Source organism: Halichoerus grypus, chromosome 6 (assembly GCF_964656455.1).
Source record: "Halichoerus grypus chromosome 6, mHalGry1.hap1.1, whole genome shotgun sequence".
In the NCBI taxonomy this organism is placed as follows: domain Eukaryota; kingdom Metazoa; phylum Chordata; class Mammalia; order Carnivora; family Phocidae; genus Halichoerus; species Halichoerus grypus.
Genome location: NC_135717.1, coordinates 114,703,730 through 114,727,892, shown reverse-complemented (window position 1 = coordinate 114,727,892; position 24,163 = coordinate 114,703,730). Strand labels below are relative to the sequence as shown.

Below are 24,163 nucleotides of genomic sequence, written 5' to 3'. Positions count from 1 at the left end.
TTTAATTTAAACACTTGATTTTTAACTTATTTGATTTTACATTTTTATCATTTCTTACACTGAACTTATTTGCTTTATCCTATAAGATACATAAAATGTTTCATGATACCAGTGTTGGTATTAACAATAAAACTACAGAATGAAGTTTAAGATTCTTCCCAGTTTGTTTTGTTATTAGGATATATCCCACTAAGAAAGGTCAAAGCCCTGCGTTCAAAAGTCATGTGAAATGAATCTTTTTTTTTTTTTTGGTTGTGTTACCAATCACACGCTTAGGTTTACTTAATTTGTTTTCAATTTAGGGGTTGCTCTTTTTTTCTTTTTGATTTAATTTACTTTTTGACTATTTAAAATAATTACATGATTCTAAAGTCAAAACTACAAAAAAAGGTATACTCAGAGGAATCTCTTCCAATCCTACCTGCTGATCCTCGTTTCCCATCCCCACCTCCTATAAATAGCTATTTTTAATTAGTTTCTGGATGATTCTTTAATGTCTAATTTTGTACAAGAAGTAGCTACCACATACACCTTGCCTCACATTATTATGACAATCATTCTATAGCAATGCAAAGAAGTATTCCTATGTCTGTATGACTAGTCCACTATATACTATAATTTATTTAACTATTCAGTTCCTCTCTCTTAATGGCATTCGGGATATTTTGCCACTAAAAATAATGCCACAGTGAATAACCTTGTGCATATATCATTCAAAATTTGTGCAGATGTACTTTTAGGATAGATTCCTAGAAAACACTTATCCCCTACACTTTTAATTGTGAAGGCTTTATAGAATTTTAAATGTCTGGTAAATGTGCTTGCTGGGTTAAAGTGTGACTGCATCCATTTGTAATTTTGCTAGATAGTACTAAATTCCCCTCCTTGAGGGCTGTATTATCATTCTACATATCAGTATGTCTCTTTCACCAGACCTTTGGCAACAGTGTGCTCTCAAACTTTTGGATTTTTGCCAACACAGTACGAAATGCTATCTCAATGTAATGTAATTTGCTTCTTCTTTTGTTTTTAATGAGTTGAGTATGTCTTACTACTTTAAGGGCCACTTGCATGAATTTTTAACTATGTTTATGTCTTCTGCTTGTTTTTCCACTGGATTTATCTTTTTATTTCTAGGCTTTCTTTTTATATTAAGGAGACTTTTTCCTATGGTTTAAGTTGCAAATATTTTGTCCAGTGAATCATTTGCCTTTAGCCTTATTTGTGGTATCTGGGTCATGCAATTTTTAAAAATGTTTATGTAATAGAATTTATCTTTTATTGATTCTAGATTTCAAGTCACAGAAATGCTTTCCTAACTACTCCCATGGGTGATGTTTATATAGAAATCTACCCATGTTTTCTTCTATTATTTTTAGGGTTTCCATTTTTGTCATGTTTAGTTAACTAATCCATGCAGAGTTTATCTTGGTTTGCAGTATAACCTATGAATCCAATTTTACCTATGTCCAAATGGTACCCAGTTGTCTCAGCAACATTTATTACAAAGTCCGTTTCTTCATTGTTTTGCAATATCTTTATCATATATTAAATTACTTTATGTACTGTATTTCTATTATGTTTCATTAGTGTAACTGTCTATTCATGTACCAATTCTACACTTTTAATTGTGAAGGCTTTATAGAATTTTAAATGTCTGGTAAGACTGGCCCCTCCCCATTGCTCTTCTTTTCAGGGTTTTTCCTGGAAAGTCTTACTTAGTTTTTTCCATATGAATTTAAGAATCAATTTATCTAGGGGCACCTGGGTTGTTCAGTTGGTTAAGTATCTGCCTTCCACTCAGGTAGTGATCCTGGGGTCCTGAGTCCTGGGATTGAGCCCCATGTGGAGTCTGCTTTGGGCTCCCTGCTCATTGGGGAGTCTGCCTCTGCCCCTCCCCCCAGCTGGTGCACACTCTCTCTCTCAAATAAAAAAACAAAATCTTAAAAAAAAAAAAAGAATCAATTTATCTAACTAAAAAACAAAAAACTTGTTAGAACTTTTACTGAAATTATATTAAATTTACAAATTAAGGTATGTCTTTCATTTGTTCAAGTTTACCTTTGTGTTTTGGGGGAGTATTATAAAGTTTTCCTGTATGTATGAAGCCTACTGACTTCTGTCAATTGCTTTTATATCCTGCTACCTTACTGAATTATCTTTTTTATTTTCAGTAGTTTCCCCATTGCTTTGCTTTCATTTTCTAGACACATGATTTTATTTTCTACAATTCTCATACATCTAATTGCTTTCTCTGTATCAGTGCTGTGGCAAATACCTCCAACACCATGTTAGATGTTATAGTAATAGTGTGGACATCCTTGTTTTGTTTCAAACATTAGCAAGAATGCCTCCAGTGTTTTCCCATAAAAATAGTAAGATACTGGTAAGCAAGATGCTTTATGTGTTAGGAAAATACTCTTCTGTTCCTCTTTTGAAAATTATTTTTATTAGGAATACATCTTGAATCTTCTTAGATATTTTTCCAGAATCTATGGAGATAATCACAAGACCTTTCTTCTTATATATAATATTAATAAATATATCAATGTATTTTTAACATTGAACTATCTTTGCATTCCTAAAGCAATTTCTACTTGGTCATGACATATCATGTTGTTTGATTCTATTTGCTAATACTGTATTTGGGATTTTTGCATTGATATTCATGAATGAGATTCATCTATAGCTTTCTCTTTTGTACGATCTTTATCAGATTTTGGTTTCAATGTTATATTTATTTCATTAAAGCTTTTTGAAGTTGTTTTTAAAAAAAACCTATTTGAAACATGTTGGATAATTTTTAGGGAGATTTTTAAGAAATATTCTATCCAGTATTTTAATTGTTTTCAGCAGATGGTTGGTCTAAATAATCTATTCCTTCTTTTTCCTGAAGAAAAACACTTCCACCTTTCTTTACCTTATTTACTTCTTCTAATCCTTCAAGACTTTGTTCAGTTATAATCTTTAAAAAGTTTTCTCTGAGACCCTGGGTTATGCTACGTTGTCTCTTTTCTGGGCTTCTACTGGATGGCATTTATTATATAGCTGCATAATATTGAAATAATTCATTAATGTTATCATTATCTTCCATTAGTCAAAAGTTTCTAATGGACAGGAACCCTGCACTGCCTCCACTTTTTAACTTCCAGTGTCTATTGCCAACCACACAGTGCCTGACATTTAGTAGTAGCCTTAATAAATATTTAACAAACTGATCTTTGATCAGATCCCCCAACACACACACACACACACACCTGTTTCCTCTCAAGTTCTTATCTTTGTAATTCATCTAGGAGCATACAGTAAAAATCTAAGAGTCATTGTTGGCAAACTATACCCCCTCATCTTCAGTTTTTAGTCAGTCACGAAGCCCTATCAATTCTGACCTAAAATATTTCAAATTCACTCACTTCTCTCCCTTTATATGGCCACCACCCTAGTCCAAGTCCCTAACACTTCTTGCCTAGATCACTTAATTGCTATTTTTCCTATCTTAATCTTCACTCTGCTCCTTCCATAATCCACTCATCAGAAAGTCAAAGTGATCCTTTAAAAACACAGATGTGATTATGTCACTTGTATAAGACCTATCAATAGCTTCTTCTTTGGGGATAAAGTTTAGAATCCTTAGTATGTCTACCAAGACCCTGGATGATCTGGAGCATCTGTACCTTTCCAGCCTTAACTTGTGCCCTTTGCTTCCTTATCATTCTGGCCACATACTCTTCTTCCAACTTCCTAAGCTTTTTCCCTCTCAGAGTCTTTGGATACTCTTGACCATTTGCTGGAGGGCCCACTCCCTACACCTCTGATAGACAGCTTTGATCTGGTTATATCCATTCATTTTTCAAATTCATGCTCAGGGCAGTTTTCCTTTACCTCCCAGTCTTATTGAGGCTCTCTATTGAATGGTCATATTATCCTCCATACTTTTCCTTTATAGAACTTATCACTACTGTGATTATTTTTGTGATTCTTTACCTAATGTTTATTTCTGACACTTACTATAATTTTCCTGGAGGCAGGGACCATGTTGATCTTATTTTCAGCTGTATCTTCAGCATCTATCATAAGGAACAGCACAGTGATAGAATTTAATAAGTATTTACCGAATGAATGGACGAATGATGAGTGAATGAACAAAGAACTAGTTACTGAATTCTGAGCAAGAAGCTTGAGGAAAATTTCTCTATTTCCCCTCTAGGGGGAGGCCTACTCCTACTAGAAATAGCATGGGCCTCAAGAGAGCACAAAATTCTCAAATTAAGTTAGTAAGCTTCTTAAGTCCCTGAAATTGATTCAGAGAATCCAATCATTCCTTGCTAATAGAACTCTCCAGATCAGTCTAGACCACCCAGTGGTACCAGACAAGTGAGCATTTCCTCTGTTAATTTCCCTTCCTTGAACAATCTTGAAATCCCTCCTGCTAGAGTTTGTCTATTCCAGTTTGCTAGGTGATTTAGCTGTAACTGCCCACATTCTTGGAAAAATAGTATCTATGTATATGTAATTTAAATAGTATCATTAACATTGTTATTTCTATTTTTACTGCATCCCCCCCAAATCCTTCAGGCATTCTTTCTCTACAAAGTCTCAAAATGTTTTAAAATGATTCTAATTGTGGAAAATATTGGTAACCTATGAGGCAAAAAAATAATAAAATATTGATTAAAAGCTAATTTTCAAAAAGTAGCAATTCATAGATTTCCCTGAGCCTTGGGGAAAGTTAAAAGGAAAAATAAAAAGAATAGAGTTTAAATATTGGGAGCATGTCTGCTTCTGAGCAGTTTCTGAAAGAAGTCCTTGTTTAATCCTGTTGACACATCTTGGGAGACTACCCCTGCTGCACACTAATACTGTTCTTTTCTCTGCTGAACTACTTTTTCTAGGACAAAGTTTAAGTGTAAAAAAAGTTTCACAAGGCTTGTATTTCTCTGAACTTTTTTTCTTTTCCTTTGCTCTATTTCCAAAGCTCCTTTTCAAATTTCCTTTTAAATGTAACTTCTGACTTCTTTTTCAAGGTCAAGGACCAGTACATAGAGGCATTCCACTATTCCTGTCTTTGGAATGTCAGTTCACTTTAGTTCTCTCTCTCGATAAGAGAATATGTTTCTCCATCACTGTCTGCCCTGCAGTGTGAGCACAGAGCCTGGAACAAAGTAGGTGCCAGTAAATGTTTGATAAATGTAAGAATGAATGGATCTGAAACCTCCTTTGGTTGTGAAGTAGATTTTTCAGACACTACGAAATAATCCGTATAGATGGCCTATGCGAGTCTCACTGGGAGACTAATCATTCTATATTTATAAGATGTTGGGAGTCTCCCAGAATTTATATACCCTAACATTTACCAATCAAGAACTTTTGAGAAAATAGACAACCCAGGGAAAAATTCATAGTTTTTCAAGGAAGAAATGGATAGACATGAGATAGCTCAAGTTTTTAGAAAATGTGTAGGATGTCAAATCAAAACTTCTCAGAAAAAAATTCCGCCCAAACTGTGGGAACCGTGGATATTATCTGAATAGTCTATTCAGAAACCCTAACGCTGTACAAAACAACAAAGAAAAAAATAGATTTAAAACATTTGGCAAAATGTTAATATGTTAACATATGGATGATGGATAGAAGGAGTTCATCGTACTATTCTCTCTAGTTTTTTCAGTATGCTTGAACATTTATGTAACACAAATAACATTTAAAAATTGAAGCTTGGAATCGGCACTGTCTTTACCCTGCTTTAGAAAGGGAGCACCAGAAGAAGCAAAAATGGAATGGAAACTATGTAGACTTTGGCATCTCATAATTAAGCCTTCACAGGTCCCATTAATATAGTAGTATTATGATAGCCATAAAGCTATTCTTATCTGATGAGAGAGTAAAAATTTTGGAAGCAGGAGTTTTTGCTTAGGAATTAAATAGATTCAGAATTATAGAAATGTAGAAATATCATAAAAATAGAAAGATATTCAGAGATCATTTCAGCCAATGCTCTCACTTGACAAATGAGAAAACTGATACCCAAAGAAATGGGATGAAGTAACTATCAATCTCAGAGCCAGGACTTCTATACTTCTGTACTCTGGTTTCTCTTTCCACCTGGGTGGCATCTGACATTGAACTAAAGCTGCCAAGGCAGGGAAACTCAGGTGCACTATTTTCATTTGCTGCATCCTTTGACCCTATCATTTCTGCTGTGTACACGTGGGGACCTCCTTCTTTTGTGCAGCGGATATTCCAAGACCGAGTGGTAGACTCAGAGCTAGACTTAATAAAATGAAGGCCAGAGAGGCAGTCACCAGCCCCTCAATAGGTCAGTTGTCTGAAGCTTGTGCTCTACTTAGAGGAAGCTATGGGTGGTGCCAAGTAGAGCATCATCATCTTACTGGGTCTAGAGAGAGGGAGACCTAGCACACCTTGGCCCAGTGCAACATGCAGTGGACTTTATTACACATCTGCCTCTCACCTCATTAATTCCCCAGCCAAGTAGGATTCCAGGGAATTCCAGGGAGTATATACCATTGGGGTATTAACGTGAGTCACACAGTTCTAGACACAGGGGTGGGAGTTTGAGAGGTACTGACTGAAACAAGGTTAGGTCTGACAAGACACATAGTGGCTTGATTTATCTATGATCTTCCCTTCTGGTGGCCAGGAAGGACTTAGGTTCACAGGATGAACTTCCCCATTTTGGATCAGCACACAGCTATCTCTTGCCCTTGCCTTTGAAGGTTTAACATTCTCTAGAGCCCTAGAGAGTAATATAGATTTCTGGTTTAGAAGCAATGGGCACAGAATCAAACTGTTTCCATTCACTGAATTTGATCAAATGCCTTAGGGTGGCTTGCGGGGGAGGGGGGGGGGGAAGGGTCTAACCTCCACATATCATTCGGATTCCTTCAACCTTTCCTAAGTAAATCTATGAATTAAAAGCAATGTAGTTAATACGTAGCTACAGCCTCAAGTCAACTCCCTGGACTCCATCCCAATCAGAGGGCTGTCCCTAAGCCCCTCTTCCATAAAGCTGCCAATGACCAAAGCAGCCTTTAATTCAGAGTGTGGAATTGGTGGCTTATAGACTGAATGTTGCCTGCTTTCAAAATGATTCTTTTTCTTTTTTTTAATGTTGCCAATATTTGCAATTGGGGAGGATTCACTTTTCTGAAAATCTGGATTTCAGCTTCTTTTGAAAAACTGGACAATCTCACCATAGCAGAGTGGCGGAGGTGGGGGACACATTCCTGCATGGCAAAAATCTTTTTGAGTTTGGAACTCAGAGGAGGCTCACTCTTCAGACAAGGCATGAGCTGTTCCAGTTCATCATCCCCTTGGGGATGTTCATGAACTGTCTGGGCCCTGCTTTCCTCTAGAACTCATTCGATTATGTTGCTTAGAACGCGCTTTGGGGAGTATGTGCCGGGGCGTTTTTTGTTAAACAGGCTGCGGGGTAGATCTCAGCACTGAAAGTCGTCCCGTGTGGGCTGCTTCACCCTTCACCTGACCGCTACGTGCTGCGGGCTTCGAATGTTTACGCTTGCATGGAAAGCACATCACTGAGAGGCGTCAGCCTCTCTCGGGTGGGAAGGGTTCTGTAAGCATGTACGTCTTTTTCAGTCTTCAACATTTGGGCTCCTACACCTCTTGGGTGGTTATCTTCGGTATAGTTCCCTTTGAGGGAGGGTGGACAGTATCCAGGAGGGTTCAGAAAAGCACATATGCGTTCCAATATTATGAATAATGATGGAAGTCTCTTTTATTTTCCCCAAACACTTCTTACTAACAGTTTCGTCTCCTACGCAACCGATCAAGTGTAGCGAGTTTACAAATCTCGAAATGAGGTGCTCGGGCCCTACCTCAGAGACAGTGGGAGGCAGCGGAGGGCACGAAAGGACCCACTACAGGTCTGGTCCGTACTGGGGCGGCCCCACAGGGTCGGCCCAAGAGCCGGGGCGGGTGAACTTCCTGCCTACCGCTGCGGCGCCCAGTTGCCGGGCTGCGGCCGGGAGCGCTACATTGCGCCTGCGCGCAAAGCCTCTGGCGGGCAAACGAAGTAATCTGTTAACTATACCTGGGTAGGACGGAGGCTGCCTCACGAGTCTGCGCAGGCGCACCCCGCCTGCAGCCATTGGCCGGTGCGCCGGCACCCATCCCAGTCACCCTTCACATCCTGTAAACAGAGGGGCCCGCTGGAGACAACAACTTCTGCTTCCGGGTCACACCTTGACAGCGGCTTTCACCACCCAGCTCAGCCCCGCGGTTTGGTGAGTGCGTACCTCGCTGCGGGAGTGCCTGCGGCCAGGTTCCTTAACCTGTGGCACTACGCCCAGTAGCTCTTTCTCCATTCCCAGCTCGGGTTTCGTTAGTCCTCGAGGCAGAGACAGGGTTCCCGGCCTTGGGGGAATCAGGGCGGGGGTTGGTTAGCCTCCGGGGCTCCACCCGCGTAGATTGCGCGACCTGCTTTCACCCCCCGCTCTGGGAGACCTGCCGGCATTGCTGCGATCTTTGCGGATCCCATGCGGAAAGTGACACCACACGTCCTCGCATTTCGTGCCCTTGCCCTTCGGCTCTTTGGCTCGGCAAGACGCAGCTGCCGCGAGCCGCCCCCACCCCTCGCCCCATCAGGTGTGGTGGGGTTGGGGGCGCCTCTGGCTGGGCTGAGGGTCTCCCCTGCCTGGGCGGAAGCCAAGGCCTCACTAGCACCAAAGGTGTTGAATGTCGCCTCTCTCCCACTTTGCTTCTAGCATCGCAATAGAAAACCCTTTGGTGTTTTCTCTGGATCCGAAGTTAAAGAAAACCGGGGGAGAGAGGGCTTTCAGTTCCAGCAGAGGAAAGAGACCACGTGGGGTCAAACGGCGCACGGGCTGCTGTCTGGAGATAGGTCAAGCTTACGTTTCCTTGACCCATCCCCACAGTGCATGTTGTCAATGTGCCCCCGAAGTTTCACTGTTCACCAGGAGCTTCGATGCAACAGCAGAGAACCACTGGTCATGTCCTGAGTTAGGAGTTCTTAGCCTGGAGTCCCAAGAGTGCCCTGAAAATGATTGCAGGGTTTAGTTTCCGCAGATTATGGTAGCCCAGAAACGGTTAACAGAACCAGTTCAGTCTAAGCCTTCCACTTTAGATGTTCTGTCTTCTGCCCCCATTCTTGCAATCTCTGATTCAAATGCACCTCTGCTTTTTTCTCCTTTTCCCTTACAACAAAGAAGTATAAGATACAGACCCTTGTCCCTTCATTTAGTGGCTGTTGGATTAAAACATATGCCAAGTCTAAACTATCTGGAAAATTTCAGAGAGACATATAACCAAGTGTGTAAGCTTATTCATTCATAATAACGTAGGGGAGAAGAATGCCCAATATGCATCATTGATACCTATGAATTGAACATTGTTAACCTGCATTCTATTAATTGATACTGTATATAGTTTAAACAGATTAATGGCTACTGATTAGCAAAATAGAAACTATTCAAATTTATAGTATATTACATAATGCATAAGGGGATACTCCATTACGAAAAGCAAAAATTATGTAGTGTGAAATGACCGAAATAATTTTAGGTTTTTTACCCTAGTAGTCCTCATATGCATAACATATTTAATTATGCCAGTTGTGAACTTTTTAGGATTTAAAGTAATAATCTTTACATTAATTCAACAAATATTTATTGAGAACCTGCCATGTGCCAGGAACTATTGAAAATAACACTGTATTTACCCCCAAGGAACTTACAGTTCAATAAGAACACATATTCCTAGAGAGCTGATACTGCATACTATATATTCGCTACAGTTTTTGATATATGCTTTTTCATGGAAATGCTCCACCTTGTTTGCTATAATTTTAAATGTTCCCCAACTAGTATATGGCTCTTATACAGCCAAAACTTTTATCAGTTAAATTTAAGTATATTGCATTATTTTCTTCCATGCTAGAACTCTCTGTCCAATGAACATCTATCTGCCCAAATCTATTTCTTAGTTGTCATGAACGGCCGGTTATTAAAATTTTTAATTCATCTTGCACTCTTAAATCTCATTTTCCTACAACCACAAGCATATGTCATTGGTATGAACTTTGCAGTTTTTTCTAATTTTATATACATGACTAATTATACTTTTGAGATTTTTATTTTAGAATATGACCTCAAATATTTCCCACTTTTTTCTTTACTGAAGACATTTTAATCTGATGCCTCGTCATTGTTAACATAGATGTATTTCCTCCATAGCCTTTTCCCTCTCTTCACACAGGTATCGATCACTTGTATAGCCTTTAGTCAATCAACCAGTATTTATTAAATACCTACTTTTTGTGAGATTCTGTGGCTGGTCTTACATGAACAAAAAAATAGAAGACAGGGACCTTGCCTTCTAATTGATCATAATTTAGAGGAGAAACAATATGAATATAAATATACTGCAGGGCCAAATATAACAAGTAAGCTAAAGGTGATGGTGATAGTGAAGACCACAGAATCCAGAGGAGGGAAAGAATATTTCGTGGCATCTTCAGACTTTTAAAAAAATCCCCTTGCTTGCCTAGTCTTGTTTGTAAACTACACAGAGCTCCATGAGGGTCTTGGGCCTCTTGGGGAAATCTTGTTCCAGACTAGTTCAGAATGTAGAATTGAGGTGCCAAGGGTCAGAGCATTTTCATCTGGGTTTACCCAGCTCCCTAAGCAGCTATTACAATCTATTTATGATTCAGAAAAAATATTAATTAATCATTGATCTCTTTGAAATCTACTTTTACTATTGGGAAGGCCTCAGAGAACTCCTAATCCTAGGGACAGGTGTGCTCAGTGATATTGTGTATGCCTAAAACTTCTTTGTTTCAGGCAGTTTGGAGCATGTGAACATACTCTGAGCCTTGATGAGTTCCAGTATGTGGTATATTATGCAGAGCATTCAGAGCAAATACTCCCTCTCAGAGCGCTTAATCCGAACAATCGCTGCCATTCGTTCCTTCCCACATGATAATGTAGAGGACCTCATCAGAGGGGTGAGTGTGCTGGATTGACGGAGAGTCCTGTGGGAGGTGAAGCGGGAAAGTTCCTGGGGAATCGTAATAGATTACAGATTTGTATCATTGACTCGGCACAAGATCACAAGGAGTTTTTACAGTCCTCTTACATGCATTAGCTTGACTATGAAAATACATTTTCCTTGTGTTTTGCTTCTCTTTCCTTCTCCCTTTCACTTTGTGCATCCGATATTTTCTTCAGGAAATGTGTTCTAGATAACCCTAGTCTCACATTCTTTGTAAAATCTCTGTCTGGATATGGTACATATGGGATCCAGCAAGCTCAAAGTCTTCTACACATGTTTTACTAAGGGAGGAAGGAGATGAGCAAAGCAGAAGTGGTTTTCAAATCCTTGTGGTTTATAATAATTACATGGAGAGATATCACTTGCCATCTAGCTTGACAACAGCCCCTAAAGTGCATGGTAATTTTTGACTTAAGAAAACATCTTAACATGTCTAACCACTGCTATGCAGCAATTGTTATATGACTAGTATCCTAGACGGTCTTTGGTCTTTGATATCTTTTTCTAAATATTATTCCTGTTGAAGAGAAGTTACAGGGTAATTTTTTGATCCCTAGAAAATGCATTCAGATGCTTACTTTTGTACGTTCTTTTCAACAACTGTGGAATCCTTATTTACTGCCTGGAGCTCTATAGCTGCTTCGAAGTTGGGTGCAGCTTTGAGAAGAAATAGTCACACAGCGTTAGCTTGTTCTCAGCAAAAGCGGTACCAGAGGATTCAGCAGTAGGAAGTTTGTCACATTCTAATTCTAGCTCTGCTGCTGAGTCATTCAGCGACTTTGGTCTGCCTGTAGGATCCCCATCTCCTTTCATCAGATTTGAAACCGAAGTACCAGCAGGGTCTAGGTAGCAGAGAATGCCGATGCTAAGAGGCTACTTTGAAGATGTTTATAAACAAAAAGATAACATTAGGATGACCTTACTATTAATGATGGTCATCTGTTGAATGCCAGAAAGAGCATGCCAGTTCTCCTGGTTTCAGTCTGACAGACTCACTTTCCTGACTTTTTCAGAGCCTGGTGGCCATAGAAAGTGGATTGCTTTTCCAGCTTTCCTGCCTGATGCTAAGTTTCCCACTGCTTTTACACATGAGGTCATGTCCTCAGTGATGTCCAGATGACCATCTGGCAAGTTACCTTGTGGAAAAACATAATAATTCAGTCTAAGGAATCGATAGTTCCTTTCCTTCATCTTCAGTGTATTCTCTTGGTTTGGATATTATTTAACAAACAGGACTGGAAACCGGGACCAGTCGTATGTTTAGAGTGCGGTCGGAGCTAGAGCCCTCCTCCCCCCGGACTCCATTCTGACTCTCGTCCTGCGCAGTGAGCCAGAGCCGAGCACGCTGACCAGAGTTTCCTTCCGCCCGCAGGGAGCAGATGTGAACTGTACCCATGGCACCCTGAAGCCCCTGCACTGTGCGTGCATGGTGTCAGATGCTGACTGTGTGGAGTTACTCCTGGAAAAGGGAGCGCAGGTAAAACTTTTTAACACTGTCACGTTACGGACCCACTGAAGCTTGAGCTTCGCATTTCCTTAACATTTCTGTCTTTTCTCCCATCTCTTCCCACCTTCTAGCCCGTGGTAACATTGGCATGGCCAATATTAAAGCAAAATGTAATGGTAAATATATACAGTGATCCAAAGGATTTCATTCCTTTGCCTTTCTTTCTTAAGTTGTCCGTGGCTCCGGGAAGAGGGAGTTTTATTTCCCCTTTCTCTCCCAGCCTTCCTCCTGGGCTTGTTTACCTTTCCATTCAGCCCTCTCATTGCCCATTGACTGTCCAGGTGCTCTAAGTACAGAGGCCCCTCGAGTGATGAAATGGAAACCATTGACAACCCGCTACCGGACATGCACTTCTAATACCACCGTTACTGGGAGATAGATCTCATTAGGTAATCCATTCCTCAGAAGTAGCTACTGGGGCTATTTCTGCCCACTCATTATTATCCATTTATCGTGTCTTGTTCCTATCTTCTTTTTAATGTATCTTAAGATAACAAACAGAGATTAATTTATATTGGCATTAGCAGGAAGCAGCATAGTGTAGTGAATGATTAAAAGAGTGGACTCTGGAGCCAGACTTCATGGATTTGAATCCCAGCTCTGTCACTTCCAGCTCTTGTGACTTTGAACAAGTTACTTAATTTTTCTTTGCCTCAGTTTCCCTATCTGTAAAATGGAGATGATAATGGTATCTTCTTCATAAGGTTGTCAAGTATTTAGTTTTACACTGGCATGTAGTAATTGCTAAGTCAGTGCTTGTTAAATAAATAAATAAGCAGTTTTGACTCTTTGTAAGCAATCTGGAAGTTGCAGATGCTGAGGCGCTAATTGGAATCAGACATGCCGTGAAGCTGGTGTGCAGGCCCCAAACACATTGGTCAGTAAGCCCAAGGCGCCAGCCCCCAGCACCATCATCTCCACACGGCCATGCTGTTCACGGCCATGCTGTCCTCTACTTGTCATTATCTTTTCCATCACTCTTGGGAGGGACCCTGAAATGAAAGCCAGTGATTAATATCAATGACGAAAATACCCTGGGGAAAAAAAGTCTTTAGCTAAATAGAAAATTGAACTCAGTTAAATATTCCAGCGTATTTTTATGGCATTTTGAGGGGAAGATAATAAGCTAGATATAATTTGGGTTTTGAAGTCTTTGCAGCCTTCAGAAATTATAAGTAATGTTGATTTTCAGTAAGTCAGCTGCTTTTCCAGCATTGGAAGATCTGTGATCTTCCCTTTATATGGCTTTTATCAAGGTTCTCTTGTGACTGCACAGTGTATATTTGCAAGGGAGCTGATTGGATTCAGAATTTGAGCCTCTCTGTATGGCTAAAGAACACAGCAAAACTACATGGGCAGAGTTTGGCCTCATTTTTCAGTCTGGTTGCCATTAGCCACAGGATAGAGTGAGTTGGGATAAGTAAAATAATCCAGAACCTTTACTCTGGCTAATATATTCAAGCTAACTTTCCAATAAATATCTTCCAGAGTAGTTACGAGGATTTAGACTTCATCTTCTCTTTTTTTACCCCTTCCCCCATGGTAGAGATCCTGGTGAATAATAAACAAGAACGTAGCAAAAACCCAAATAAAGCAGGCCAACTAATCAATGCACAGAATAGAGTGCTGATTGTATTGAGACCATTCTCTTCCTATTTGCCCCTAAGCTCCTGTCATACCTCCTCTTGATCACCAAGACTCGCTGGGAATTGTTTGTTGACTCTTATATTCAGAACATGACACAGCAAAGGTCTTGGATAAACACATGCAAGCTGCTTTTGCCCACCCATCTTCCTCTCGGTAGTCTAGCTACGGTAATGTAGTTCCTCCCTCTTTACAGGTGAATGCCCTGGATGGTTACAACCGAACAGCCCTCCACTATGCAGCTGAGAAAGATGAGGCTTGTGTGGAGGTCCTCTTGGAGTATGGTGCAAACCCCAATGCACTGGACGGCAACCGAGACACCCCACTTCACTGGGCAGCCTTTAAGAACAATGCCGAGTGTGTGCGGGCCCTCCTAGAGAGTGGGGCCTCAGTCAATGCCCTGGATTATAACAATGATACCCCGCTCAGCTGGGCCGCCATGAAGGGAAATCTTGAGAGCGTCAGCATCCTTCTTGATTATGGTGCAGAGGTCAGAGTCATCAACCTAAAAGGCCAGACGCCCATCTCCCGCCTGGTAGCTCTGCTAGTCAGGGGACTTGGAACAGAGAAAGAAGACTCTTGCTTTGAGCTCCTGCACAGAGCTGTTGGACACTTTGAATTAAGGAAGAATGGCACCATGCCACGAGAAGTGGCCAGAGACCAGCAGCTGTGTGAAAAACTGACTGTCCTGTGCTCAGCCCCAGGAACTCTAAAAACACTCTCTCGCTATGCTGTGCGTCGGAGTTTGGGACTCCAGTACCTCCCAGATGCGGTGAAGGGCCTTCCACTGCCAGCTTCCCTGAAGGAATACCTGTTACTTGTGGAATAGGCTGCAGGAGCCGTTTGCACCCTCACGCAGGCAACCCTGGGGGAGGTTCTTCCCTGCAGTCCTCTCTTTGTCTTGGAAAACAGGAAAAGCAGTTGTTCCTGTTGTGTGGTTTGTATTTAGAGACAACGTGTCCCAACAGTAACCTCCACACCATCTCCCCTCCCCAAACCAAGCAACCAAACAAAAAAAAAAATCCCTCACTTTTGTTTTCTGTTTCTTGCTTACTTGGCTTTTTATATTGCACCCTGCAAAAGAAGAGGTCTCCCCCTACCCTCCCCTTTAGGGAAAAAGTCAACAGTGCAACAAAATTCTCTAGGAAAATGAAGAGTATTTAAAGAGTGTGTGTTTAGTTTTCCTTTGGGAACGTGATTAACATTTCGGAAGAATCCCTCTAGAAGCATTGTAACTGGTCAGTGAAGAAGTTTAAGAAAATTCCAGCTAACAGATGTGGCCCAAAGATGAAGATACTACAACCTCCAATGGTGTGCAGATGCACAGTTGGGCTGGATGACATGGATGATCCCCTAGCGTGCCCCATCACGGAGTGTGCAGAAGGGACTGGCCCCCTCTCACCATCAGAGCAAACAGCAGCCTTTGCCTCTTTTCCATGGATGTGCCTGAGGGTTACAGTAGTTCAGCAATGCTATTTCAGAAATAACATTGTCTTGCTGCTTTCCACGTAGTAGAAGAGATAGCAGGTTCTGAGCAGTCCTAAGAACTCAGATGTCCTAAGAACTTTTCTCCTAATGCAGGTCTTTCTCCTTGTGAAAGCCAGTTTGCTCCAACGGGCTTAGCAGGTGTTTGTACACCTTAGGTGAAGGTGTTTACTCCAGCAGGGGACGAGATGGGCTGGGCTGCCTTTTCCCACGGGTCTTCATTTCCCCATAGGCAACTCACTCTGCTAAGAGTTGGGAGTTATTTTCCTTTCAGTTGTTTTGGAAACTTTGCTTTTTACTGATCTATACAAGACATTGGGGAGTGGAGGGTGCGGGGGAAGAGCATTATAAGAGCTTCTTTTGAGATGGCCCACCTACTCAAAAAAGAACTGCTTTAGTGAACCATACTTAGTTAACAATACTCTTTCTTTTCATGTTCCTAAACTAGAGCAAGTTGTTATTGATCTTGGATGACCCAGATGCAAATTTGAAAACTTTTTTTTTTTTTTAACCGATTGGAAACCACAAATAAAAATGATTGGAATCTGCTGACACAGCTGATTTCAAAAACAATGTCTGCTTTTGCCCTTTTGCTGTTGGTGGTTTTTTTTGCTCACTTGAAAAAAAAGAAATAAACACTTCTAAAAGCGAGTTTGGCAATTTCTACTGTTCCTACTTTTCTCCACATCATCATTAAATCCCTGGGAGCCCTGTTGGCCATAACTGAAATGGGGCTGTCACTACCCTCCTACTAAGCTGGTTTGAGGATGCAGTGCTAACAGTGCTTGCTATTTACTGTTAAGTTCTCTTCCCCGTAAAGAACTGTACAGAGAGCATTAGGCTGCTTTAATTCTGGACTCCGACAAGCCTTCTCAGTTACTGTTTAGAACTGTCTTCAGGGTATAGAGGTAATACTTTGGATAGCAAGCAAAAGTGATGTATTACAGCTGATCCGTCCTCCACCACTGGTAAAACCTTGAACCTCTTCCTGCTTCATCAAGCAAGTGAGGAGACTGGGTCGGGAGGAATATGTATGCTTGTGCCGAGAGCCACAAGCGGGCACCGTCCTGTCAATTTGGAGGCTCCCGAAGACCAACTGCATGACATGGTCACTTGGCTGATGAGGAGGAAGAAGCTATTGTTACGGCACAGAACACAAACTGAGCTGAATAAGAACTGACAACTTTCTAAAGCCCTATTTCAGCCAACCCACCAAACCAGGTCCCGGGCTGGGGGGTCTCTTTCCCAGGCTTTCAAAATGTGCATGTCTCCCCACAAACGGAGTCTGCCTTTCATCTAGGAAGGAGTACAGGGGAAGAGTTGAGAAGGAAGAACCCTGAGTTGTCAGAAGAGGAGTACAGATCGTGGGATGGCTGGAAAAAAGCACCCCTGGGAAATAGATGATCAAAAGGTGAAACACAACTTCCTGCTTAAGAGAGGCTGACGCATCCTGTGGCTGCAGAGGATGCGGGAGGGACTGGTGTGGTGTGAGGGTAAGGACCAGCGTATGATGTCCTAGGACCTTACGTACAGAGCCAAGAGATGCTGCGGGAAATAAGCCAGGAGGTGGAGAGAAGTACATGGGGTGATTGTATGGGCTGTATCTTCCCAAGTGTCTGAGCAGAGTCTGGTCCTTAGGGCTGACAGTATGACAGCTACTTGTGCAAGTGACAACAGGAGAACCAAAAGCAGTGACCAGTTGGCATTTATTAGTGTAGCTATTGTTTGTCACTGCAGTAAAAGTAGTAGAGGAACCAAGACTTTGTTATCACAAAGAAATAAATACAGCTTATTTTTAGGAAAATTCTAACCGAGTAGCTGAAATCTAGCAGTAGCCCTAGAGGAGCCCAGTCTTCTTGTGTGACAGATGAAGCTGGGGTAGAAGTCATGATAAATTCTACCTAAAGGTGGCTTCTACTCATTGCCTATTGCCCCAGCTCCCTGGCAGAGCTGGTCATGGCTACAGTTGCAGAATAAAAGGAAACCTAAAGAAAAATGCACTAAAACACTTGGGAATACATGGACTTGGATCTATCGGGGTGAGCTGACCATGATCAGACAATCCATGACCCTCACTCCAAAGAGGGTTAGATAGAAGTTTCTCCAGATCGCTTCCGACTGATGTGCTCCAGGTGGGCATGCTCTGAGGTGTCCAAGTCAATCTCGTACTTGGCTAAGATTTTGAGGATGGGCCTCAGCTTCAGCCACCACTGTTCCTTGGGGATGCGGTGCCTACAGAGAAATGAGAGAGATGATTTCACCTTTTAGCACCCCAACTGACTTCTATCAAAAGCTGATGGAAAGAAGTTGAGTAGAAGAGGCTGGATTTTAGGGCAAGGGCTAAGATCTGAAATAGGTTCGACTACAGGCATTAGTCCTAAGATAAAAGGATTGAAGACAGCGAACAGGTTGGGAAGAGATCCTGAAACTACCAAGGAAGTAGATGTACTCACTCAAAATCCGTCTGGTCCTTCAGCTCAGTCACTGGTTGAAAGACCAGAGCCCTCTTACGCATCCCCAGAACACAGCCCGAGTCTGGCGTATTGGCAAAGATCCTCCCTGCAATAAAGGTCAATAAGCTTCAATAATGGGGATCCAACCTCTATGGAGGGGGCTTGCCCTCTTACCCCACCTACCATTACGGTAACTCTCTTTGATTTTCCCGAACATCCAGTTCATAGCCTTGGCGCCCATCTTAGTGGCAAAATTCCTGTCAAATGGAGTTGGGCTCCCCCCCTGAAAAAAGAGTCTTAAAATTACAGAGGGAAAGACTTTAATGAAGTGGCAGAGATATCTGAACATACAGAGAAAAAGGAAAGAAAAGGCCCCAGGTTTACAGCCAGAAACAGAAATCCTAACTCTGAAAGGAAATCCTGACAGTGCTGCGAACCAGGGTGAGTTGGCGCGGCAGATTTGGCCACTTACTAGGTGTAAGAGTAACTGATCAGATAAGGGGGTAACTGGTCTCACAACTGCCTCTTCTAGCTCCACAGCTGCCAGACCCTGTTGTTTACTTCTAGTCTGACTGGCCACTCAGTCACTTCCTGCCCCTCTTCAGCCTAGCAGCTTTTGTCAGTCGCCACCGTCAGGGACACCGAAGGGTTCCTTGCGAACCAATATGGATGGCCTTGGTAGCACCTCAGAATAATATGAATCATGTAGATTTTCTCTGAACTAAGAGAAAGTAGGTGGGAAGTGGGGAATAGATCGTCATACTTTAACCAATTGTACCCCATTCCTGCAGGGACTAATAAGCTCCTTCAAGCTTGAGATATTGGGAATTCATATGTGGGTAGACAAAGGTCAAAGGTCCATACTTAAGCAGGATCAGCTGGAGACACTGGGAATGGGGAGGCCTAAGACCACTAGGCCTAAGACCATCTGTGAGCGAGGCCCACCGGAGGTGGGGATTGAATGTGGATGGTAGAAAGGAATTCGTTTCGCCCAGAAACCCCAGTTCATGGGGCTGGAGCCCAATACCCGCAAGGTGCCTGTACTCATTGCCCAGGTTCCTTAGGGAAGGCGGTATGGTGCGGTGGGAAGAGCCCTGGCTCTCGCCCGGGCTTGATGAGTGGCCCTGAAAAAATTATTTCTCCTCTCTGGGCCTCGTTTTCTTCATCTGAACTAGTGGTTCTCAGCTGGAGATGATTTTGCCTCCCCGGGGATGTTTGGCAATGTCTGAAGACATTTTTTTAGTTGTTACAACTCAGGAGGGAGGTGCTACTGGCCTGTAGTGGGTAGAGTCCGGGGATGTTGCTAAAGCATCCCACCGTGCACAGAACAGCCACCTGCAACAGACTTATCCAGCCCCAAAGAGCAACGGTGCCAAGGCTGAGAAACCCTGCCCTACGTGAAGACGATGGACCACATGATCTCTAAGGCCATTTCCAGAGTAAAGGTGTTTAGACTCTATGACAGTACAAGATTGCAGGCTCATGCTCTAGCAGACTGGAGGCCAGCAGAAGAGTCAGTGGCTACTGGGGGTATGGCCATCTGGTGACGGGCGCGACGGGGGCGTCTTCCCTACCTGCTGCATGTGGCCAAGCACATTCTTCCTGCTGTCAAAGATGCCCTTCCCCTCCTCAGAGTACAGGTTGAAAATGAAGTCAGTGGTATAGTTCTCATTGCACTTCTCATTCCTGCCATGTAGAGACCAAAAGCCTGTGACTTTGGTTGTACCCCCCTTCCCTCCCAACCCTTTTCTGCTTTTGTAAGCTTTGTTCTTCCCTTTTCTATCTCCTCCCTCCCATGGCTCAGGTTCTCTCCCTTTGTATCCAGATTCCTCAGGGTGTCCCAAACGGATCCATTCTGTGGGCTACAGCCAGAGCCTAATTTTTCTCTTCACTTAGGAACAAGCCGTGGATGAGGTACCTTAACACCAAGCCCCTCTTCACAGTCGTTTTCATCTTTTGCACCAGATGTTCCACATTTGCCTGAAAACATGAGAGTAAATCCTAAGCCCAGCTGGGGGTGGATAAGGCTGGGCAGGTGCACAGCTCTCTTGTTCCCCACCAGGCCTCTCCAGAAGGGGAGAGGGACATGGAAGAGAGTCGTTTACAATCCTGTGTCTCATCCCTGTAAGAAGTTCAGGGCAGACTGAAATTTTAACAAAGACTGCAAACGAGACAGGCAGAACTGGAAGAGGGCACATCAGAGACAGCTGTGGCAACTGCCAGGTTTCGCCTTTCCCTCGCTCCCAATGTCCCTTTCCAGGGGTTTCTGGTTCCCTTCCCTCAGAGGGCTGACTCTTGCTCTCAGCGTCGGTCTTTAAATGGTTTGCTTGTGTGCGCAGCAGTGATTCACCTGGGAGGAACCGGTTCCTTCCTCTGGGCTTTGAGTTGGGGTAAAGGAGGAAGACTCCCACCTCCATTCCAGGCAGGGGCTGGCTGGGTTCTTGGATTGGGGAGGTCCCTCTGCCTGCTGCCCCTCCACTTTTGGCCTTTCTTTCCTCCAGTGAACTGAGATATTGGAAAGTTAGGATCATACGGTCCCTCTGGAACAGGAGTCCGAGCCTCTCCCCCCCGTGACAGGGAATGGAACGAGAAGAGTCTAGTAATAAGGGAAGTCCGGAGGGGTGGCGTGATGCCGTAGAAAGACTGACTTTCTCTGTTAGTTAAACCACCTACTCACTCACAAGTCTAGAAAAGGCTTTTAACCTCTCTAAATCTTTCTCATCTGTAACATGGAGATAATCTCTCCCTTGCACGTCGGTTTTGAAGACAAAATGCAGAAACACACGGGCAAGGGCTTAGCACTACACCATCCTTCGAAGCGGATGCCCCCAAGAGCCGGTGCTGGGGGCGTGCGCGTGAGGTTACCCGGAGGTGCTCCTCGCGGGCCCCCACACCCAGCAGCTGTCCTCGTCTTGAGCTCTCCCAGCTCAGGTTGCCGTGGCGGGGGGGCGGGGGGGGGGCAGTGGGGACAGACAGGGGCAGGGCCGAGCTACGTCACAGGCCCGGGGTGGCCGTCTACCTGCAGGTCCCGAATGGTGAAGGGCTCCTCAAAAATGTAGGCGGCGTCAGCCCCGGCTGCCAGGCCCGCCATGGTGGCCAGATAGCCGCAGTAGCCGCCCATGGTCTCGATGATGAACACCCGCCGCTTGGTGCCCGCGGCTGACTGCTTGATGCGGTCACAGGTCTGCAGGGACAGTGGGTCACAGCTAGAGACACGGGGCCCGGGGCCTGCTTCTTGTCACTTCTCTGGCCCTCGCCACAACCCAACTCTGGAACGCTCTCGTCCCCAGGCCGGCCGGCCTTCAGGGACGGCAGGCACGATGGCCACCCAGGCTGTGGGACTCCTCTCCCCGGAAGGAAGCTGTCCGCATCCTTTCCGTTGCTCAGGGTGGGGAAATTAGGCCACAGGCCCTCAGGAAGGAGAAACCGTCTGGTATGCAGAGTACTGGCGCCTTTCTGATTGGACACTCGCAGGTGAGAATGAGCCCCACACGTGGGGACCAATAAGGCCCACACCCGCGCTTCGATAAGCACTTCTCAGGCACTTCGCTTGGTTGGTACCAAAAAAGTAGCTCACTTTCTAGGAGCACACGCAGTCCAAGGACTATAGTCCCGGCCAGAGGCCTGGGAGGGGGTGGTGGTGGTGGGCTCTCACCGTGCAGATGGTGTTGAGGGCTGTGTCAGCCCCCACACTGAAGTCCGAGCCGGGGACGTTGTTGGAGACGGTAGCGGGGATGACCACAAACGGGATGCACAGCTCATCAAACTGCTTCCTGCCCTCCATCAGTTCCAGGCCCCCAGTGTAAGCCTGAGAAGAGCGGCGAGGGCAGCAATGAGGGGAGAGGGAAAAGTGGGGGCCGGAGGGGAGGGGAGGGGAGGGCACTCACCTCAAAGCCCCCAATGATGACAAGGCCCTGAATGTTAAACTTAGTGATGTTGGCACTGATCTGCTCAAAGCTCTTCTTGGGGAGAGTCCTAGTTGAACACAGTGGGGCAGGGGTGGGCGATGGGGCAATGGAATTTGGAAAAGGGACAGCAAAATTGAGGGAGAGAAAAGCCAGAATTAGAAGGTGCTTATGTATAATTTTTTGGCTTGTGGCCCCTTCCCTAGGCCACCTCTCACCACTGTCCAAGGGTCCACCCTGGGGCTTTAAATTGCCAGAGCTGCTAAAAGATGTCTGGATGGGCATGCCTGCCCCCACTGAGGCAACTGTGAGCTTGGGGACCAAAGTTCCAGACCACAGCAGTGTAGATGCTGACTGAATGAACTGACGCCCATACTCAAGGGACATCTTTAGGGGTGACGAGGAGGAGGTGCTCCTATGATGCCCCTTACCTTTTCGTCCCAAGTTTGGAACCACCTTGGCCAGTCCAGCCCCCCACATAGCTCCAGCCAGCTTCCTCGATCTGCAGGAAAAGGTCACACGCGTGTGCACTGTGGACTGACACCACTTCCTGAGTTCTGAGCCCACCCCAACACCCCCTGGTTGGCGGAGGAACGCCAGGCATCGGCTTTTCCCCACCTCAAAGAACTTCCTCCACCCTTATTGCTCATTCACAAATATTAAGCACCCACTTATGCCAGGCGCCACAATGAGCTTTGGGAGAGAGAGAATTAAATAAGGTCTGTCGCCTGCAAAGGGTTCGTCTCACTGGCTCCTGCCTGTTCATACTGCCCTAAAACTAAGTATTTACTTCTGCTCACACCCTGGGAGGAAAGCAAGGTGGAGGACAACAGAAAGAAAGAGAACGGACAGGTGACCCCTGCTACACTTACCCTCCCCATGCCTGCTCCTTGGCCCCAGATTATGTGCCCTCCATCCTTTTAGTCCCCGTACCTGACCCTTGGCCAGGCCCTCGAAGCCGTCGTGCACGACCAGCACCCGGTTGCCTTGGATGAGGCCAATTCTCACGGTGGAGCGCACAGCAGCATTCATGCCTGCAGCCGGGGCCCCCACGTTCATCACGGCCACGGTGTGCGTGCTACCCTGGGGGGAAGGAAGCGGACAGGGAGCGGGGCAGACACGGACACCGAAACCCCCGCAGAGGGAAGGGGACAGGTCAGTCAGGGAAGCCCAACTCCGGGTCCCTGGTGGTCCTAGGAGCAGGACATGGGCCTCTGGACGACAGAGGAATGCCAGCGCAGCCTGCTCCTTCTACTATGGAAGCAAAACTCCACCACAGATCAATAAGCGAGGCCGCCATCCCTGATCCCAGACGTCATTCATTACGTAACGAATGAGACCTTCCAGAGCAGCATTTCCAAAGCATGATCCTTGGACCACCTGATCTTTATGCCATTAAACCTGCATATTTCTGGGCCATGCCCTGATCTAAATCCTCTCTGTGGGAAGGATCCAGCAATCTGTATGTTTAGTAAGCAGCCCACGTAATGCTGATATACCCTGAATACTGAGACTCACCACTGCGACGGAGGGAGTGCCTTAAGTACACTCAGACGTGGTTTTCCCGGATTCACCCAGGGGAAATGATACATAAACCTACCTGGTCAGTCCTACACTGGATGTGGGTCTTGGGTTTGAGACGCCCAGGGCACACTAAGAACATGGGGCTGGTATCTGGGGTGGCTGAGATAGTTCTTGGTAGGGTCAGGGACTCGGTACCAAAGATGACAGGGGGGCAAGGAAGGTGGCCAGGCCGTAAGTTGCGTGGAGCGGAGGCAGCGCTTCATACGGGGAGACTGAGAGGAGGAGAGGGTCAAGGGCAGGGAACTCACCGGTGCCTTTGAGACTGGGGTTCTGACATGAGCCAGAAGCTTGTATACCTCCCAGTTGTTCATGAAGCTCCTGTAAAAAGCAGAGAGCAGGGTGTCTCCAGGCCACTCCCCACGCCAGCAGCCAAGGGGGCCTGGAGTTTTGCTCGCGGTGTGAAGTTCCACAGGGCAAACCTCGAAGGGTAACTGGGACATAGCAGGGGCTGACGGGGCCGCCGATCAGTCCAACCCTCCCTGAGTGCTCTTCTCCCAGGCCCTGCGCTCAGCAGGAGACGCTGCTCTTGGCCT

General features: G+C 44.7%; 2 protein-coding genes across 8 annotated transcripts in view; one reads left to right on the top strand and one right to left on the bottom strand.

Moving 5' to 3' along the window:
- The first annotated feature begins 8,115 nt into the window (after positions 1-8,115).
- ASB8 (ankyrin repeat and SOCS box containing 8) lies at positions 8,116-16,339 on the top strand. 5 transcript variants are annotated; one of them, XM_036099330.2, is made up of 5 exons: positions 8,157-8,264; positions 8,745-8,881; positions 10,846-11,005; positions 12,425-12,529; positions 14,400-16,339. In XM_036099330.2, exons 3-5 carry the CDS (start codon positions 10,877-10,879, stop codon positions 15,030-15,032), a joined length of 867 nt encoding a protein of 288 aa, XP_035955223.1. In that variant the 5' UTR covers positions 8,157-8,264; positions 8,745-8,881; positions 10,846-10,876; the 3' UTR covers positions 15,033-16,339. The 5 variants fall into 5 exon arrangements, with proteins under 5 accessions (XP_035955220.1, XP_035955221.1, XP_035955224.1 ...); XM_036099329.2 differs by having other exon boundaries at positions 10,842-11,005; XM_036099327.2 differs by lacking the exon at positions 8,745-8,881 and having other exon boundaries at positions 8,116-8,264.
- A 1,037-nt stretch (positions 16,340-17,376) lies between these two features.
- The window catches only part of PFKM (phosphofructokinase, muscle), a 46,328-nt gene continuing 39,541 nt past the window's right edge, over positions 17,377-24,163 (bottom strand). For all 3 annotated transcript variants that reach the window (XM_036099321.2, XM_036099319.2, XM_036099320.2), the window contains 11 exons: positions 23,879-23,948; positions 22,980-23,129; positions 22,478-22,548; positions 22,029-22,116; positions 21,797-21,949; positions 21,161-21,325; positions 20,060-20,121; positions 19,716-19,827; positions 18,325-18,424; positions 18,142-18,247; positions 17,377-17,920 (listed from right to left, as the gene is read on the bottom strand). In XM_036099321.2, coding sequence (XP_035955214.1) covers positions 17,776-17,920; positions 18,142-18,247; positions 18,325-18,424; positions 19,716-19,827; positions 20,060-20,121; positions 21,161-21,325; positions 21,797-21,949; positions 22,029-22,116; positions 22,478-22,548; positions 22,980-23,129; positions 23,879-23,948 — 1,222 coding nt within the window. In that variant the 3' untranslated portion in view covers positions 17,377-17,775. The remainder of the gene's footprint in view (positions 17,921-18,141; positions 18,248-18,324; positions 18,425-19,715; positions 19,828-20,059; positions 20,122-21,160; positions 21,326-21,796; positions 21,950-22,028; positions 22,117-22,477; positions 22,549-22,979; positions 23,130-23,878; positions 23,949-24,163) is intronic.